This window comes from Dendronephthya gigantea, unplaced genomic scaffold (assembly GCF_004324835.1).
Source record: "Dendronephthya gigantea isolate DGI-Jeju-01 unplaced genomic scaffold, DenGig_1.0 000310F, whole genome shotgun sequence".
Lineage (NCBI taxonomy): Eukaryota > Metazoa > Cnidaria > Anthozoa > Malacalcyonacea > Nephtheidae > Dendronephthya > Dendronephthya gigantea.
Window position 1 is genome coordinate 55,119 of NW_021163320.1, and position 21,087 is coordinate 76,205.

General features: G+C 35.1%; 2 protein-coding genes across 4 annotated transcripts; both read left to right on the top strand.

The window, feature by feature from the left end:
- The first annotated feature begins 307 nt into the window (after positions 1-307).
- LOC114541804 (dnaJ homolog subfamily C member 7-like) lies at positions 308-12,121 on the top strand. 3 transcript variants are annotated; one of them, XM_028561612.1, is made up of 20 exons: positions 308-755; positions 2,284-2,477; positions 2,679-2,724; positions 3,298-3,360; positions 3,695-3,797; positions 5,045-5,094; positions 5,178-5,263; positions 5,753-5,880; positions 6,133-6,246; positions 6,707-6,781; positions 6,863-6,981; positions 7,181-7,250; positions 7,750-7,836; positions 8,395-8,559; positions 8,638-8,729; positions 8,889-8,977; positions 9,384-9,527; positions 9,798-9,856; positions 11,294-11,378; positions 11,528-12,121. In XM_028561612.1, the coding sequence occupies exons 6-20, from the start codon at positions 5,051-5,053 to the stop codon at positions 11,548-11,550; spliced, it is 1,380 nt and encodes a 459-aa protein (XP_028417413.1). In that variant the 5' UTR covers positions 308-755; positions 2,284-2,477; positions 2,679-2,724; positions 3,298-3,360; positions 3,695-3,797; positions 5,045-5,050; the 3' UTR covers positions 11,551-12,121. The 3 variants fall into 3 exon arrangements, with proteins under 3 accessions (XP_028417413.1, XP_028417412.1, XP_028417411.1); XM_028561611.1 differs by lacking the exon at positions 2,679-2,724; XM_028561610.1 differs by lacking the exons at positions 2,679-2,724; positions 3,298-3,360.
- Positions 12,122-13,536: 1,415 nt separating this feature from the next.
- On the top strand, positions 13,537-20,958 carry LOC114541814 (dnaJ homolog subfamily C member 7-like). Its single transcript, XM_028561628.1, has 16 exons — positions 13,537-13,729; positions 14,162-14,235; positions 14,959-15,029; positions 15,146-15,282; positions 15,368-15,481; positions 15,721-15,795; positions 16,185-16,303; positions 16,396-16,465; positions 16,968-17,051; positions 17,364-17,531; positions 17,647-17,738; positions 18,357-18,430; positions 18,834-18,977; positions 19,085-19,143; positions 19,407-19,490; positions 19,860-20,958. The coding sequence occupies exons 2-16, from the start codon at positions 14,177-14,179 to the stop codon at positions 19,875-19,877; spliced, it is 1,368 nt and encodes a 455-aa protein (XP_028417429.1). The 5' UTR covers positions 13,537-13,729; positions 14,162-14,176; the 3' UTR covers positions 19,878-20,958.
- The last annotated feature ends 129 nt before the right edge of the window (positions 20,959-21,087 follow it).

The window sequence follows — 21,087 nt, forward strand, 5'->3', positions numbered from 1 at the left end:
GGCAATTTTTGCAACATTTTGCATCTCAAATTCTTGATAACAACGGAAAGGCAATCTGTTACGATAAAATTACGCCTGCTCCAGTTGACACTGCTGACTGCACCCCATATGTATGGGCCTGAATGTTACACATGGTATGCTGCCCTTCATATCCCTGAACAATATATTTCTCATTATTGCCATCTTCACTAGAATGTATTTAGATCGACCACCGCTCTCTATATTAACATCCCTAACTTGATCGAGTTTTGCAGACATCTTGATCTTGTGCAACAAGAAGAAGTCAAGAAGCTAGATGAGTCAGAAGAGAAGACACTGGAAGAAGTCTAGTCCCAGACTCCGTCCCGGCCACAGGCCCAAAAACTCAAAAAGCGGGCAATTTCAAAATATTTTCAAACAGCGTGGCCGAACGTGCTTTCAACTTTTGTCGAGTTTTTGACATTTCGATTAGATATCGATGAAATTGTCGATTAATTACGCAAATAAACGTTAGCAGATTAAATGCTCTATATTTCCCGCGACACTTATGTGGTCGCGACTGGAAAATATGCCGTTCAAAATGGCTAACAAAGTGGTTGTATTTCAAATCACTTATTCATCATTATTCATAATGGTTTAGGAACGAAGTACACATATACACCAGTGATATACACTCATCATATACAGGGGAAATAGTGATGGAAGGAACGGGTCTGCATGGCTCAGAAAGAACACTTGATAGGATGTACTCGACAGTACTATTCAATCCAAGCCAGGTAAGACAGGCTCTTTGTCTCTTGGTACTCAATGTTTCAGTGATCGTTATACTATTATTTAACTTGGGGTCAGCATTTCCTCTTATATTATTTTTTCTTTAATATATCTTCTTAAATTGTATAACAAGATTTTATTTTTTAGCAAAAATCGTTTTACATTATCTCACATTATGATTAATTATTTTACTTTGGTGCTAACAGCTTACTTTCAGCTGTCTCTTCTTCTGAAGAAGAAATATTTAAAATTATTAAGAACAAGTGAAAATCAGGGCAAATGGCCCCTTGCACCCCTTCTCAGTGGGTGCAAGTGGCCATTCAAGGAAATGTGCAACCTGGCTGTGCTGTGCATAATAAAATTTAAGTTGCTCAATCATGTTTATTATGACTATCAATATTTACTGTAATTTTGAAAACCTTCTTGTCTTGAAAAATCTTATATTAGTATAAGTAATAAGAGGATTTCTTTTTCAAACTAATCTTCTAATATCCAAACCTGATTTAACTTCTAACTTCAATTTTCAATGATCTTCAAAATTTACAATTGCTCAAATTATTCAGGGTAGAAATGATATCAATAGTATCAGCCATTTCCCAATCGAGCAGGGTACTAGGTATAATCCTGAACCGCAAAGCATCTATGGACTGTTTGGCCCTAGGGACAAATGATTTCAGACTTATATTTGCTGTTTCAGACTTAATATATTTCCTATTTACCCTGCTCAATTGGGAAATGGCTAATTAGCAAACATATAAACATTCGCAAATCTTTTACAGGAACACATACATATATTGATGGTATATACTTTCGGAAGTCTGAGGATATGACACAGAAATTATTGCAAATTTACACAAGCACAGAGCTTTGTATGAAAAACCTGAAAACGCTGTTGTATTCATCATAATAAACAGCATTGTTTTGTATGAAACACGTAGGTTCATTTGGAGACGCAAATTAAAGGAATTAACGGTTGTGCATGCAATGCTAACTACTTCTGCAACTAGGTCATAGCTATGCGAACTTTGATCTTGACTTAGGCTCGTTGCGAAAATAGACATCTTGTGCTCTTGATGTCTATTTTCGGAATATGTTTTTGTATTTTCTAAAATTGTCAGCTTGCTGTGGTTATTGGCATAAGCTTAGGGGAACTACAGTTTTTTAGGGCATTTCACACCATGGGCATGGATATAAATAGAGAGGTTTTGGTAGATGGAAAATTGAGCGGAATATGATTTGTTTTTGACAGATTATTGCGAAGCTCAGGCCAGAGCAGTAAGGACACAGGCCGTAGTGATTCCTTAACGTCTAAGTCTTAAAAATGCGATAGTCTGTCAAAAGCCCTCTGATACTATTATTAGTTACATACACTCTTCCGGCCGCAATACAGAAGTATACAAAATTTGCCAACTTCGCATGGCTATATTTTCCGTGCTTTACAATAAATCGCAGCCAAACTTGGCAATTTTACTAAGTTTAGTACGTAGCTATATGCGGTATGCCCTTTTCGAAAATTTCCTTTTTTTCACCTAGGTGAAAAGTTGATCTATAGCGCGTACGTGTAAGGTCCATTGGGTCTTTATTGAAAAGAAAGTGAAAATGTAGTAACATGTGGTTAAGGGTACAACGATTGAAAAACCTACTATCCGACCTTCGTACAACAGGCTCCTGACGGGCAATTTAGAAATGAGAAAGTCGAACGTTATTGCAGAACAAAAGTCGAAAGGGTATGTAATCAGAAATACTGAAAGAATAGACCCATTATGACAACATGTCGATCTAGGCAAATCTTGACAATAATTTCAACACAGCTGGAAACACAGTTAATAGAATATACATAGTTTGTGGACCATATAAAACTACTATTAACTCATTAACTATTTAAAAATTTTCTTTTTCATCACATATCATTCTATTGTATTTTGCAGAGATAAACCAATGGCATTTTTTAGCAAGAGGAATGTCATGTCATTGGTAAAGCCCCGTACAGACGGGCAAGTTTTTCTTGACAAGTTTTTGACCAGTTTCCTTGATCGTGTGTATGACGAACAAGTTTTCGTTGACAAGTTTTCCTTGCAAAGTTTTATTTGCTCGTGTGTATGCGAAAAATTTGACACAAATTTTTATTGACAAGTTTTACGATGAGTATATTTTACGATAGTAATTATAAGCCATGATAAAATGAGTAGACGACCGAATCTCAAAACAAACAGAAATGATAAAACTTCAAAAGCCTGCTCGATTGGCTCGAAGATTGTTGCGCTGTTCCCTACTGCGCATTTCCTTGTCAAGTTTTCCTTGACGGCCGAACACACGAGCATTTTTCCTTGTTGAAAAACTGGCATGACTAACTTTTGAACAAGGCTTCTTGTCAAGGAAAACTTTCGCGTACACACGAGCAAATGAAGCTTGTCAAGGAAAACTTGCCCGTCTGTACGGGACTTAAGTTTGGCTTAAATACAATAGACACGAGAGGAGAAAGGAGCCATTTTTTGCCTAAACCTGGACAGTAACATAGTTAATGAGTTGTATTGTACTTTTATTTAGTCTCCAAACCGTGCATATGCTATCAACTGTGCTGAAAAGGACATAAATAATCTTGCCGTGGAGGTGTTGTATATTTTTGTTTCACGCGTCCACAAATAAATATTTCTTATTTTACGAAACGTTTCTTAATTAAGAATGATCAAATTTTATCAAAGTAAAAATATTAGAGTTATTCAATATTAGGAATTTAGGGTTAGACAAACCATTAATAGTAAAAATAATTCTAGAATATTCTTGAAAATCAAAATAAGTAGTATCGTCACACGTATATCAACGACTGGTTGGTGGGTGTGATTTTTTTCATACAAGGGGGGGGGGCACGTACATGTACCCGTTAAAAAAATCAGGGGTGTTCCTACCCAATATATGTCTTACACCCATCTACGTTGTCTTTCAGTTTTACGCCGAGGAAGAAAGCGTTAGATTTCACGCCAAAAGTGGCATCTTTCGAAAACCAACCTCCACAAAATACAGTTGGACTCTTTGAGTTCACAATATCGGTAAGTAATATTTTATAATATAGAATCGCAAAACTTCTGTAAAGGCTGGATGTGAAAGGAGGCATTTCATGAGACTCGTTTTATTAGAGTTTCACTTTACCTATTCTCAGCATCTCTGTGTATAGCTTTACTGTCATATTTTTTGCAAGATCAAGATTGTTGACTGTTTAAAACCGCTAATTACCGAAGTATTCATTTTCATTTTCACGCCTGGTACAGGATCAGACACGCTCAAAGATTTTAATGATTCAGAATGGTGTCACATGCTTATATGCTCGCACATCGACAGACGACATTCATCTGTGACCCTTCTTTAAAAATTTAACAGTCTAATATTCAAAACACCAATACAGTAACTCCAATGTTTTTTATCTAAAACACGTGTTTGGCATTTGGCAATGAAAGATAAACTGTAATTCCGCAATCTGCGGGTTTTACTGTAATAAAAGTGTCGCAATTAGGAAGGGAGTATCGCGTGACCTTCGTTAGCCAGGAGAATTCCTCCCAGGATTATTATATTATGCGCCACTTTACACCTCGTTTCAGTATGCCCTCCGCTGAAATAAATATTTGGGTATAATTTCCGCCACTTATTATTGAGCGGTTTACTAAATTGCTTAATTCCGCTCGACACTGATCCGACAGTTATGAAGTCAATATTTGTTAATTGAGACTTCAAACAACACTAAGTCAAAGAGTCTAAGTCTAAGAGCTATTTGTTTTATAGAGATTCACTCTTCAGCTATTGCAAATTCTATTTATATTTTCGATTGAATCTTTGTCATCTAGCTAATCAGAGTCGAATCAATTTCAGAATATATTGGCACCGGCGGTTACGTACGGTTTTACCAAATCAAAACAAATACGATATCAATACATGCATGATTTCCCACCAATAAGTTCGTAAGTTGAAATTCATCCAATATTTTGACTGCCAGTAAATATAAATATATACGTACGTGGCATTTCCAAATTTGGGTTATTATTTTAAATATTGCAGCTACTTAGAAAAATGTTATTGCAATATCATATTAAATACTTTCGGTATAAATCAATCTAAACTAAATACAAGCTTGACCAGCCTGCAGGTACACTTTTTAGTCTGAAAATATACAAATTTTAATTGCATATATTCCATTAGCTGTATGCATGTCAAGGATTTTTGTTGACTATAATTCTAACAGAATAATTAACAATATCAGAGCTTAGCAAATGTTTTATTGATCCTTATCCAATTCTTTTTCCAGCAAGAAATGTTGAATGAAGGTGAGGATAGCCCTGACAGGCAACAAGAAAGGTACATAGTAAGGTTGATTTTCAAAATCAAATGTATTCCTTTGCTTTTAAATGACATAAAATTATGTTCAGTGTTATTATCAGCTGTAGGAAATTTAACACTGATGGAAGTACAGCTTTCAAAAATCAGGATTATGAAAGTGCTATAACGTTATATTCAAAAGCAATTGGTATGTGCTAAAATATTGATCAGTTTATTTTTGGAGTGGATTATTCAGCTAGCTTAATTGTAGCTCTTAATTGGACTAGTAATTGCCTCCAGACACTATTTTAAAACTGAAAGGATTAGAATTAATTGTTTTCCAGAATAAATAACACAATTAAGCACAATGGGTAGTCGTTTAATAGCTAATTGTGGATAACTGAGCTATTATTATAATATAGTCGATCTCTATTTATAAACTCTGCAAAATTGCTTTATTTCCATGAACTTCATTTTTGGTGCCAATCTCATGCAGTGGCTATTTTTTGCCAGGATGATGCCATGCATGCAAATTTAATCCAATTATTTTAATTTAATTGTCTGGTAAATTAATACCAAGTTTACCAAGTTAATTCTGAAGCATGCAGGTTTAATGACTGCACACATAGGACAAATCTGTTACACTATGGACTACATACCATGAAACCTTTACAATTATAATAATTAACTTCTGTAGAGGCTACAGACTACATGTTTGCACCTTATTTTGCCAATCGAGCTGCTTCATACTTCATGATTAGAAATTTTGTGGAAGCGTACACAGATGCTTCATCAGCTATTGGATTGGATGAGAATTGTTTTCAGGTATGTTTTTGATCAGAAGTTGATGTTTTACAGAGTAATAAGTCCACACTCCATGACCTCTAAGTCTAAATATAAATATATATAGACTAAATATATAATATATATTGTATTATTATATATTATATATATATATATATATATATATATATATATATATATATATACATGCTACATCACTAGATAATTAGGAACAATATCTCTGGTTTGGTAAGGTGACTTAATTTTGACAATAAGTTTTAAAAAATTTTACAGGCATATCTAACAATTGCAAGGTGCAGTTTAGCCCAGGGTTTACTGGAGTTGGCCAAGGACAATTTGGAAAAGCTAGCACAAATAGACCCTGATTCCAGCAGTTTGGCTAAAATGGTATGTGTTGTACACAGAGTTGGTTATTAATATCCAAATATTTGAGGCCAAAATATAATTAGTGCTATTAAGAAAACAAAAGGCCAAGACGAAGAAAACAGGTGTGACGTTGTTTTTGGCCTACTCAAATATACAGCTATCTACCAACCCTGATTGTACATTAAAGCGAAAATATACATTTATACATACTGGGAATGTGAAAGTTTTTTCTCTAAGACAATAATATGAGCAGTGGATTTGAACATGCATGAACAAAAAGGCATATGAAACAAATATAAATTAGCTAGGTCTACCATGCAAACAAATTGATAGGACCAGACGTCCGTTGCATTGCCAAGCTTAATCAAATGTCAAAATCACAGGTTTTTTGAGGAATTTCTTTAAAGTGTTATATAAAAGTAGAAATTATTGTGGTGTTATCTTATATGGTACATACATCTTTATTTTGTATGAATTTTAGTACTCCAGGTTCTATAAAATCCTCAGCTATGAAATCTTGGCAGCATGTGCTTATACTAGAGGAGATCTTAAACAGGTTTGTGTTAGCTTAAGACATTTGAACTGTTGTGGGAATTGCCTGATCTACCGTGCGCACTAAGATCTACAATGTTTTTAGACTTTAAGCTACACTCAAAATCTGTTAGCCCAATCACCTGATAGTGACAAATACAGAGTGGTAAAGGCAGATCTCCATGCCATGATGGGTGATTATGATGAAGGCAAAAAGGATGCAAAGTAATACATACAGTCATACAATTCTAACTAATGTGTGTGTTTGTGTGTGATAATGAGGATTGTATGTGCATGTGCCCTCTCTTCTTTTCAAATTTAGGCCCTATATGCAACAATAGAAACTGTATAGGGTAGTCACACACATGACAGGGAATCATCCATATACATATTAATTATATTATTTATCAACATTGTTATCTAGCACTGTGCTATACCATGATGAAAAGAACTCAGATGCTTGGTATGTTCGTGGAATCTGTTTGTACAACCAGGTAAGCGTTGTTCAATGAGTGCAAAGGAATTAACTGAAGTACTTGATAAATCTATCAAAACGTCAGTTTTTAAACATCTATTTAAACTCCAATTTTTGACACAACCATGCAAGCTGATAAGTTTGCAAAATTTCCTGCTGTGTAATTGCAGTGTAACTAGAGGCCCTTTTTTAATCAATGGAGGTAAAACGTTGAAAATCAAACTCCTCTCTGAGCTTAAATACTGACATGTGGATCTAATTTACTGCAGATCTCCCACTCAATGAGTTTGAGTGTGAGTGAACTTTTCGAATACACTCCTGAGAGTTCTAGGTAGAAAATGATTTTCTCCAGTTCACAATAACGGGGTCCAAGGTTTTGAAACCTGTGCTTAACTTAAACAATATTTCTAGGATGAACATTTTGCTTATACAAGTATATTGGAAAACTACTACTCTCTAACAGGCGAAAACCCAGGCTTTACTAAATCCTTTTATTGTTAAATTTTTTTTATTATAAGGGATCCTTTCAACCGGCCTATGAAGCTATCATTGAAAATGCCTTGAGATGCGATCCGGGACACCAAAAAAGCTTAATGATTTCTGAGGTAAGCCCTGGTTGGGAGTGGTGGTTCACCCCCCACCATAGACTATGGTTCGAGATGTGCTTGTTTCTTTATTCAAAAATATGCAATAAACCGACCAAACTGATCTGTTTATTGCCTTAAAATATTATAACTTGGTAGGATCGAGGATCATACAATTTTTTTTCCATTATATGTATATATGTGAAAACGCTTGAAAACGTTCCTGCGTACGCACATAGCCTGAAGACTGAGACAACCTCGTACCCAGGGACTAGACGGGCCAGACGGCTCATTCGTTATAATGCTAAGCCCGAGGGGCATTGGCTTGACATGAGCCCAGTTACTGAGATTTAACGAAGCGTAGAATTTAATATGGACTTTTAGGTATTGAAATGAGTAAATAACGCGATTCTGGTAGTCGTGTAATCATCCTAACAATAGCATGTGATTGTTTTGTTCCAAAAACACTTATTTCAATACCTCAAAAGTCGGCCTACCATCAACGTTTCATTAAATCTCGGTAATTCATGTGAACTGTCCCTAAGTTAGGTTAATGTTACCCATTTCGTTTTAAAATAGAGACTGAAAACTCTGCAATCATTGAACGCTAATGCATGCCAGGCATACAGAAGTAAGAACTTCTTGGAAGCTTTTAATCTCCTCACTCAAGCCTTGACAGTGGATCCAAAAAACCGACTCCTTCTTGCCAAACTTCATCACAGAAGAGGACTCTGTTCGTTTATGGTAATGACGAATTAACATCCATTTACGTCAACTTCAGCTTCAGATACATGCCAATTGATTTTTTATATATTTTTGTAGTTAAAGAATTTTAAAGACGCCATTAGTGATTTTGCGGAGTCTTTAAAATTGGATGAGAGTAATTTAGACGTGTATCTAATAAAAGCCAAAAGGTATGTAGAATTTCGTTGTAATTTTGAAGTAAGTAAATTAATAGGTGTATGCACTTAATTTTACAAATGGCATGTTTATGATGGGCTTATTGGTAAAATGCTTCCTGACGTCTACTCTTATATTTATAAATAATTATTACACTATTTACTTGTTTATAGCCACTTGATCACTGGAGGATATGAGGAAGCATGTTCAGAATATCTGAAAGTTCTACAAAGGACAGTTGATCAAACTCCTGGTCCTCAAAGTACTATACAGTCATTACTGTTCTTAATTTTAACCCGTTCGAACTCATATTTCCTTCACGTTTTTTCTGTGGTAACACTGGACTAAGAAGTGATTATTTTAGTGGCCCGATTTGTACTACAGACGGATCATCCGTCAAAAAAAAATCATAAATATTGTTCTGGTTTGCACCATAGTTCAGCCATTTTCAATTCCCAGAGGTGCTTATCTATTGCGCTTTAGAGCTGTATTAATGTTCCTGCATATTTAAGTGGTTGCGTTTTTTTTGAGTTCGTACAGATAAGTTGTTTTGTGATATTGTGTTTATACTCGGACGAGTTCAGGCAAAACTGTTTTGAATTGGAAGTCCTATTGGGTATAAAAAAGTAAAATGTCGTATATAATTAATTACATGGCTTATTTAACAGAATACGAGAAACTTTACAAAGAGTCTGATGAAGCGAGACTTAAATTGGAACATGCCTGCAGAGTGCTATCATTGTCAAGAAATTGTTCAAAATCGGACGTCATAAAGGCGTTTAGAATGAGGGAGATTTCGATACATTATCCAGGTTAGTAAAATTGGGTTGTGATTCCACTTTAACTATAATCTCACAATGGCCAATTTTGGTTTCAAATCCCAAATTAGCCTGCCCTGAATCCGAAATACAATGGTTAGCTAAGCGGTTTGTCACGTTCGGCAGAAGAAAGGTGGTTAATGCAATAATGCTACCTTTCTTCTGCTGTGTGGATTCATGCAGTTTGCTTGGCTAACCGTTGTACTAAAAAATTACCGGTTCCGGTCTCAAGTTTTGAGGGCTGCTGAACTGATTTTCTTTCAGATTGCCATCCTGGGCTGAGTGATGAGATGAGAGAACAAAAGGAGGAGCAATTTAGGGAGGTACAACATAGGCAGCCCAGAAATGTTTCCGTTCGACACCATAATAAACACAGAGGAGAGATTGACAGAGAGTCGACTCTTCCGATTTAATGTTGAAACGAGTGTCCCCGAGTTTTGCCAAATATCACGTCATTCTCACGTCATTTCCACGCGCCACGCAACCACCCGATTCTCTTCTGGTAAGCTCTTTTGGCCACATTTCAATACAAAAGTATAGAAAAAACGCTGTTCGATAGGTGAAAAATTGATTTTTTTTGAACTGGGTCGGATTATCTTCATTTTTGGACTAAAATTTGGGAGATTAACGGTGAGTTGTTTGTTTTGTTGGGTTTAAATGATCGTGCTGTTTTTAAAAGCAATATTAAAATCCTTGTTTTGTAAGTGAGTTCTGATTACTCTTGTCGGCTGCCATATTTTTACCCGAATTGTCAAATTGTGTTTGCCAAAGTGAATCGTTGTCATAGCTGCTTTTTTACTGTTTGTCAACTAGCAGCAAAGCGTTTGCATATTTGTGGGATAACAATATAGGACGAATTTCAAAAAAAACTTCTAAATTCGCGTTTGAATTTTAAAATATCGACAAAATACATAGCAAAACATTTCAAAACAAAACAGAGTTTTAGGCGTTATATAACTTTAACTCGCAGAGGATATCAGTTTTTTAATAATTAGTACCATTTGATGATACAAAAAATATTCACTGAAAATATTCATAATTATGTATCTTTACTTCTCAAGCAGAGTTGCTGTTCGATTACATACTTTTTCAGTCATTTTTCAAACTTTTTTGATCAAATTTTCACCAAGCATATCATCCCTGGGCTTTCTAAAGAAAATATATTTTAGCTCTTACCTTACACTACAAAAAACGTTTGGAACATTTCAGCCAAAGCGGTTAAATTTTTTTAAATTGCATTTTTACTGGCAAAAATTCCATTTTTCCTTATTAAAAATGTGCTCGGAGGTTACCAGAAGGGAATCGGGTGTAAACGCTTACTAGCGCGCGCGAATAAGTGCGAATAAAAAAGTGGGGACGCGTGGAGCCGCGAGTCGACTCTCTGTCCATCTCTCCTCTGTGATAATAATAAACCGAGTTGACTCGCGTACACGCGCGAGCGCCACGCGAACGAAAACATTTCTGGGCTACCTATCTATGGGTACAACTGCTTAATCCCTCAGATTTATTCCCATAACCATGCATATAGCTAGCCCAGAAATGTTCTCGTGTACCTACTGCACTTTAGTCAAAATATATAAATTAAATTGTCCTACTATATAATAGTACGTTTCTACCTCCGTTTTTCCAGACAAACCTGATGAATACGTCTGCTTTGTATGGTATGTTAAATCATAGACAATCCAGAAGACAATCCAGATGTCTTTTGGATTGTCTATGGTTAAATGAACATCATTATATATGTAATGTTTTGCTTTCAGATAACCAAAGCCCGTGACTTTTTGCTGGATTATCTCCAAAGGATGAAAGATTTCCAGGATTTTGAAGTTGTTTTTTCTGATGAAGGTAAAGTTTGATCTAAACCTGTATTAAGATTTAGATTACATTTCCCTTCACCGAGTGGGAATGTTTTTGGTTTTTGGTACCGGAAATAAACAAAATTAAAAAATGATCTGCTATTTTTACCCAATCGTTATTCTTGTGTATGATTGTAGACGACTTTGAAACGGAGCTGTGAAGGTTCAGTCCCAGTCCCAGCCAAGTTACATCAGATCAGTGAGTTACGTAGGCTAATTATTGTGGACATCGCGGGTAGATTGCGGCCCTGTTCAGTGTTCACCCGCTACCGAATTGCCATCGGAACCGGTCAAATTTTGTAGTTGAACAAAAGGAAGTGACGAATTTTAATGTCCTAGACCTGAATGACTATGCCAATCACCAAACTATCAATTTAATAAGTATTTGCCATCATTATACAAACTAAGGTGCCTGGACGTACGAACCATCACCGTTGCTCATAATGGAAAATGTCCATGTTCGTTTTCTGGCTCATTGAGTATATTTAAGTTCATATGTGCGATGCCAAATCACGACCACGAAACCAAAACAGTGTAATTGTAGAAATAAATCCTCATGCCCACTGAATGGTAAATGTCTAAATACTAATGTAGTATACCAAGTAACGGTTGTTACTTGTTAGAAACGATTCCAACCATATAAAATCGTATGTTGGTCATAGCGAAGGCGATTTCAAATTAAGATATAATTGCCACACTAGCTCATTCAGATTAAGTAAATGTAGAAATGCAACAGAGCTGAGCAAATATAAATGATAAGCTGGCGTATTATGAAACAGTGCAATAGCTATAGTAATACATCTAAACGCCGTAGTCTTTGTAGTATCACGAAAAATTCATAATCTATACCACCCTGTACCTAAACTGGTGTCCCAGGAAATTTGCCCCCCCCTGCGCCATATTTCCTAGAAAACATATACTTCATAGTTTATTGCCATGAGTTCGAGAATTGCGAAGCTTCTTCTAAAAGCAAGATCGTCAATGTTTCTTTGTATTAATACTTAGTTTGCTTCATTTATTTGTGTAAAAGCCTTTCATCTCGGCGAAGAGCTAAGACGAAAATTGTTAATGTGCACGTGGCTAACTTCTAGGATTATCATAACATTACTAGGGGCTTTAATCGAAAAAAAAACCATTAAATAAATAAATATAACTAAGGCTAAGCGGTAATTTCTTAAAACAACCTTTCCTATGTGTATGTATAACCGCTAACCCTATAATTTATAAGTTCGCCAAATTAAGAATTTCTTGGGAAGGACAAATACGTATTGCACAGTTCGGAGATTTGGTCCCCCTCGATAACATACTTTATACTCTCAACATATATTTATACACTTAAAACTTTTATACATTTAACGGTTCTCTAGCTCTAAAATGGTAAGGTAAACTATGTTTTTTAGAGGGGGCCAAATTTCCTGTGACACCGGCGACTGTGTCCCTAGTAACTTGCTGAAAACTTCCCGAGGCTAGGAATCTAAGTGTTATCAACACTTGTCGTGTGGCGGAAACAGGATGGTTACGGTTTGTTTGAGGTTGTATGTCATCTTCTACGAGACGAGTTATACATCTAATGGTTTCTCTAACGAAGCGATAGCGTTGTTTGTAACTCGTTATACGTCGTCTATTTCACGTCGGAAATTCCTATCAGCGTGTCTGTTTATTCTTGGAAGCGCGTAAATATGAATGCCTGGTAATCTATACAACGCAATTTTATAAAGAATTTTTATAGAGTCTGAAAAACACAACAATTTATCCGCCGTATAGCGACTTAAACGGTCTCGAGAGACCGTATCAGTTTATACAGTGTCAGTGGATAGGCAAGATTTAATCACTGGATAGCGCTAACGTGCTACGAACAACGCGATTTGTCAAGCGTTTAAATTTTATTCGGTGGGTAGCGAGTTAAACGGTGGATATTAAACGCCTTTCGAACAACCGGCCCCTGAACTTTGTTCCCTGAATTCAAGAAGCGAACTTTATCAAAATGCAGACATAGCTTACTATATATACACAGGCACTGTCAGGCAGCCCGGTCACTGCTGTTACGTCATGCTATTATATATGTATATACATATATAATAGCATGACGTAACAGCAGTGACCGGGCTGCCTGTGATATATATAGCTCATCTGTGACATCACTTAGAACTTAGAAGACCCGAAATCGTGTTGTGAATAAAAAACACAGTCAGAGTCAGTCACCCACGTAATCGTCATTGGATGAAATGGATGTCGTTTGTTATTGTTCCACTAGTTTTGGCACTTTTCTGGTAGAATTTTTTTTGTGGTCTTTAAAGTAACTGGGTCTTGGCAGTTTTGTTGTGTTTTGGATAGCCAAAGGTAGAAGAAGGCAAATTTAATTCAAGTTTAACTGTCAATCCAAGCACTGTTCGTGATTCAAGTAACAACTATTCATATTATCATACCCAAGTCAGCCCAACAAATTGCAACTACTAAACTACATATAATTACTAAATTACGTATATATGAAATATTCTAGTATTTTTGAAAGTTATTGCACTGATTCATTGCACTGACTCAGGTTAACAGACTGATCACTGAAGCCTTGCTGTAGGGAACATATAGGTGTAACTCTCACTATTGAAAATCAGCTACAAACAACCTACAAAGTACAAACCTATAACTGCAGTAGTTTTGGTTTTTATTGGGATTTGCGACTGTGATTGTTAAAAGCAGAGGTACTTTTTACATGCATGGATGTTTAATTTTAACAATAGTATAATTGAATATTTCTTTCATTGATTTGTGTAGGTGATAGTTTGGATAATGGCAGAGGATATGGAGTATGAATATTGGCATTCCAGTCAAACTCAGCCTTTACTTTGGTATGAAGAAATAATTGTGCATTTTTGTTATTTTTATACTAAATACCATGGCAGCCCAAAATTGTGTTGTCAATATAATGTAGTAATTAATGTATGATTACATAGGGTAGGAAACCCTTTTTTTACATTACAAGCCTTACCACTTAGACTATGACAAAATACCTCAATTATATTGACCGAAAATAATAAAAAATATAATAAACTAATCTCTAGCTGATAATTTTCACCGAAATTTTCACCAAAATGCACCGAAAGGGTGACAGTGTGAAAGTGTAAATGTATATGTAGTGTAACTCTATGGTTGTCAATCAGGACTCCATTTAAACCAGCCTTTGCTGAACTGGACGCTTCTGTATAAATATTATTGTTAAAGTAAAATTAAATTAAATTAAAATATTAAATTAAATTAAAGTTTGTGTATATAATGAAACAGGCATTCTGCTCACTCTCGTCGTATATCTCCGATAGCCAACTATCAGCTCATATACAACTCAAGTTTGCAGAATAACTGTTAAATATATGTATATATATTCCAAATGCAAATGTACCATGTAGAGCGAAGAGTGCTCAACACCTAGTTTTGGTAGAGCTTGATATTAATATGTTACGACTGTAATTTTAAGTAATATATTAATTAATCTGTGTATATATATATATATATATATATATATATATATATATATATATATATATATAGTGGACTTTTGTTAAATATATTTTTAGTTCTGAGGGCGATAAGGCTTTCCATGAAGGAAAATATGAAGATGCAATTAGAATTTACACAGAATCTCTTGGTGTGTATAATGATTATGATTCTACAAATGATACAATAAACAAAGGGACGTGTGGAGACTGTACATATGAGGGAAAATTTAACTACCCTCACTCAATGAATTGCCTTACTGTGTAGTTTCTGTAGAAGAAACAAACAGATCATGTGCACCTATTTATGGCAATCGAGCAACTTCAAGATTAAAGCTTAAACAATATGATGAAGCTAAGAAAGATGCCAAGAAAGCAATTGAACTGGACACAAATTGCATTGGGGTATTCTAAAGACAATAACTAGGCATGATTTCAGAATTTAGGTTTGGATAATGTGTTTTAAACTAATACTTCATCCATCCTGTAGCCCTATCTCACCTTTGTAAGGTGTGAACTGGCTCAAGGATCAAATGAACCAGCTGAGAAAATTTTAAACATGGCAAAGGAGATAGATCCCCATCATGTGGATTTGGCAAAAGAGGTATGTATTCAGTACTGTGTGCTGTATTTGCAAGCACGTAAACATTTCACAGCATATGCGTTTGTATTTACACACAAAAACAGATAAATTTAGAACAGAAGTTGTAGCTATGAAAATATTTTTGCATGGACTATATGTGCATGCCTTAAATTGGAATGAAAATAAAGGATGTACATATGAACAGAATGATATAGTTCAGTTTTTCATTCAGCATTGTGAGTGATTTTTGTCCTTTTTAGTCTGAAAGACTGCGCCAGATTAAAAACACTAAAAAAGCAGTAGAATCAGCTTACACGGAAAAAAAGTTTGAAGAGGTTTGTGTTAGAACACTAAAGGCATTGAGATTTTTTACAATCTCTTACAGTCACCAATATAATTAAGCATTCTGTGTGTTTAGAGTGTAATAAAAATAACTATATATAAATATTTCTCTTTGAAAACATATAAAGGGATACTTTGAACAGAACACAAGTTTTGTATTTATTTGGCTCATCAACATCAGCTCAACTAGTCAATAATATGTGATACACAAAAAAACATGCTCCAGAAAATAAATTGTTGTCTTGATTTTGACTCTTATCTTGAGTTCACAACTGACAAGAGTTGTTCTTCGGAGCATGTTTTTTTTTCATTTTATCAAATTTTCTTTTGGTTATGGTTTTAATTTTATGTACTAAATAAAATGACATGACCATGTTTCTAGATGGCACAAAACGCAATTTTTCTGGTAAACCTAGCGCCAGAATGTGATCGATATCAGGTCATGCACGCTGAAAGTCTCGCCTTGTTGGGGGAATTTGAGGAAGCCTTTAATATAGCAGAGTAAGACTTATAATTATCATTTTAAGTCAGGGTAAAATAGCTGCGTTGTACTGATAGTATTATTTTCATTTCTAAAAATTACCTATATGTAGTTCGGTAAGACGTCGTGACCAGAACAATTTGGAAGCGCGATATGTTTGTGGATTTTGTCTTTATTACCAGGTAAACCACTAACCTATATAGATACACGGAAGTACATGCGCACAGTTCATTACGCATTAATCCAGCCCTGCATCATAGACAATCCAGAAGACATCTTTTCTTGTCTTTTGGATTGTCTACGCTGTGCATTTTCCCATTTTATTTATATATATATATATATATATATATATATATATATATATATATATATATATATATATATATATATATACATAAACTAAACTATAAGTCAGTAAACTTTATAAGAATTTGTATTCCATGTACCACCAGAGCTCTGATCTCCAAGCGTTTTATGAAATCCTCTTTGTTTAGGGCAATCTCTCATTGGCCGATGATATATATATATATATATATATATATATATATATATATATATATATATATATATATATATATATATACATAAACTAAACTATAAGTCAGTAAACTTTATAAGAATTTGTATTCCATGTACCACCAGAGCTCTGATCTCCAAGCGTTTTATGAAATCCTCTTTGTTTAGGGCAATCTCTCATTGGCCGATGATACTTTTGCAAAAGTATTGAACGATGATCCAAGTCACTTGAAAAGTGAAACGATACTAAAGGTACATAAGCACAGACACGATATAGTGACTCCCAACAAAAAAGCTTGATGAGTATATATGCGCCTATGTACTGGCGCGATGAGACAAGATGATGAGTATAATCTTCTCCGACCGCCATCAGTTTTAAGAACTACAATGTTTTCCAATTTTTGTCAATGGCAACATTGCTGTTTTTGTTCTGTGTCGTGGGTACTTTTCTCGGTAACATATTTCATGGGGTAACACGAGTCACTGTGACAATTGCCATTGGCCTAGAAATATTTATTAGTTATTTTTTCATTGTGTTACAACTTACAAATTTCGCTTTAACAGAAAATAAAAACTTTCAAGACACTTCACGACAATGCGCGTCAAGCTTGTGAAAATGGGAATTTTGGGCAAGCAATTGACTTTTATACCTCTGCATTGAGAGTTGATGAAACAAATAAATCCTATCTTACTCAACTGTACCTCAACAGAGGTCTTATAGCTGAAAAGAAGGTATAATAACCTCCATATGCATTATGCAAAGTTACGTTTATTAGCTACTAAACTTCAGCATGTCAGTATCAAAACCTGGTGACTAATTCGTATTTTAAAATGTATTTCTGTGTAGCTAAACTGGTTTCACAATGCAATCAAAGATTATTCAGAGGTCCTAAAATTCGATAGTGAACATGTTAAAGCTGTCTATAATAGGGCAAAATGGTATGTAGAATAATGTAACGCGGTGTCCTCTGTTGGAATTTGCTTTTCTTTCAAACCGCGTTGGAAACAACTAACCCCGTTTCCGACACAAATCACGACATTATAGAATACTACCTAAACTTGGACCATCATATTTGAGATATATTTTTTCAGGTAGTTCAGAATATAGACATGCACAAACCACGACAGCTTACTGTAGAATACTACCTAACACTGGACCACCACTTTTGAGATATCTTTTTTAGGTAGTTCAGACACAAACCACGACAGCTTATTGTAGAATACTAACTACACTGGACCACCACGTTTGAGATATATTTTTCAGCTAGTTCAGACACAAACCATGGCAATTTATTGTAGAACACTACCTACACTGGACCACCACGTTTGGGATATTTTTTTAGGTAGTTTAGACACAAACCACGACAGCTTTTGTAGAATACAACCTACACTGGTATTGTGAGATTATACCCGACCAGGCATATGTATATACACGACATCCTTTTTGCAACATCCCTTTTTGTACATTTCTCCGTTAATCGAAATCTCTTAATTAACAATTAATCTATAGTCTGCGTTGCAGGCTACAATTAATGTTAATTATACTATTTTGTGTAGTTTTGATTTCATCGGCGAGTACCAAAAAGCCTCTGACGAATTTCTTGATTTATTCAAGAAAACTGGGAAGCAAGGTATATATAACTACTGTCTGTCGGTAAATTCAATGTCTCCCGGCTATAACTCATTTAGTTTTGATAGAGCGTCGAGACTTTTTTGTCTTTCGGTCATATCGATATGACACGGTATCAAGAAAAATACACCAGTCATGCAGTGGTCTCCAAGTTCAGTTTTTCACCATCTTTATTGAGTGATTGTGACAAAAAAAACAATATGCATATATACTATCGGTTGTGTGATTATAGCAAGTAGATTGATTTCATAGTCACAGAAGAATAGTTTCGCGTTTCTTGTAATAGGACTGGACAAAGAACAGTTTCTTTACATACTGTATGCATGGACTTCTTTGCCGCGGTAACGAATAGTGTTGAAGTCCTGTACGAATAGTGTATAAATTATACATTGTTTATTCAACAGATCATAGAAATTTATACTTTGAAGCCCTCGATGCAGAGAATAATCTTAGGATTTCTCTGGAGCTGTTGTCGTTGGCAAAGACGCAGTTGAATGAATCGAATATTGAGAAAGCATACAAAAAAAAGCTTTTCGAATTGTGCAAAGGTAGGGATGACGCGGGATCACATGTATTTTTCCTATTATACTGACGACTTTGGCTTTGAAAACTCTAAATAAGTTTGCACGGTCCACATATAACAGCTTTTTTCCAGGTTGTGATCCTGGCGCAAGCACCCAGATGAGAAAACAACAGGAAGAGCAGTTGGAATCGGTAAAGTTTTTACTTTCTTACATTGATGACGAATCAGTTTTGACTATGCAGGCACCTGACACCGGTGCGTGCATAGTCAAAACTGATTCGTAAAACATGTTTAGCACGGTGCTCTTGCTGAGTACTAGCTAAGCCTGCCCGGTAGTGCCTGCATGAGTGTTCTCACTGATTTGAAAGCATTGTGTTCAACCTAAGCGGTAAAAAAACTTTCAAATCCATTCAACTCATACGAGAACTTAAGTAAAAAAAAGTTTTTCTTGCAGTTAGAACGAGCTCGACTGTTCTTACATGGTCATCTGAAGAGAAAAGATGGTGTAGATCAATGCGATGTTTTGTCTCTGAAGGAGGTAATATTTTGCTCTTTCTTTTTATTAGAAAATGAAATTAATAAATGAACACGAGCACAAATTTAACTCAATGAAAAGAACTGCGTTAAAAAGAGTTAGTCGGTAAAAATTTCCAGAAGAATCGTATCTTGCTCCCTTACTGATCAAAAACTTTTGCATCTTCCACCAGAAAACATTTCTGAATATAATCTATGAGAAGACACAGCGTCTTTTTGATTAAGGATGAATCGTAATATGTATACCGTGTTCACCTTTTTCTGCAGTTCCTGCTTGAATTTGATTTGTCTGTATGATTTCCACCCGAAATCAAGTGCCATTAACAATCTGGAGATTAGTTTGTTAACTCGTTATTTTGTGTCCGTATTTTAGGTTTCACATATGATTTGATTTATTTAAACGTGCACCTGTCTTGCTAACACACTCTATTCAAACATCCATGGGAAGGTTTTATACAACATTTAAAATTTTACCAGTGTTCGTAATGCAACGTTGTAAACTGCATCTACTATAAACCATGAAATGTAGTAGTTGCTCCATAACACCACATTCTTGAAAGTTTAAAACTGTAAGTGAAAAGTCATATTTATTCACTGCATTATTTAACAGGCTGGAATTGATAACAAGAAACTGATAATAATATTCTTGTAATTTTGCATGGTGATATCACAATAGAAATATATTTGCTTGTATAGGTACACCACGTAAGTGTTTAAAGATCTCAGTCCATTAACCTGGGCTTTCATCAGTGCAATTAAACTTATTTAACCTGGGCCTTCATCACTGGCTTTGCAGTATTAAATACTAACCTGGTGTACCTGTTAGGGATCTATGACACTCTCTTGTTGTGTCAACTTATCTTTCAGACACAGTGCCAGCGTCGCATCTAATGTATTTTTTTGTACGTTGATCGGCCCCGGGGCTATAACACGAGGCATGGACTAGGCGTGATTAATAATAGTTTTAGTTTGTGTGAGATAGTCACAGAAGTAACACCTGTATCGTTAGTTGGTGCGTACTTAGTAAAATTTGTTGCTAAAGTAATAAAGTTGTAAAGTAATAAAGTGATAGTATTAGTTCACTATACATGCAGGACATAACTACTGTTGTGAAAGGACTAGTTCAGCGCTGTGGGCAAAGCGGAACTGATATGTAAGTGACATTTGAAAACTTTGTTATTTTAGTTCTATATTAAGGTTTTGTTGCTCTGTTTTGCATGTTCATCTTATATATCCGCATGGATTTATTGTATCCTTTGATTGTCTGCGGTTTTAGTCAATTTCATGATCCGTTAAGTAGTCGGCCCAATTTAAACTCGGTGTTTCGTGATTGTGCGAAGTAACAGTACCTACAAGCTCATTTACTTAAACTGATATTATTTATACTGAAAAATTAACATTTACAACCTTGTTCTCTCGATTTATGTTGTAAATTTAATTCATAACACTATTTAATACCATATATACATGGACCAGGTCTTACCCCCCTAAATTTATCTATTGTCTTTATAATTGCAATGTGTGTGTGTAGCAGTACGCTATTATACTTTAAAATGAGCACAAAGCTATTGTTTTTTCGGCAAAAAATTCTCAGTGCATTT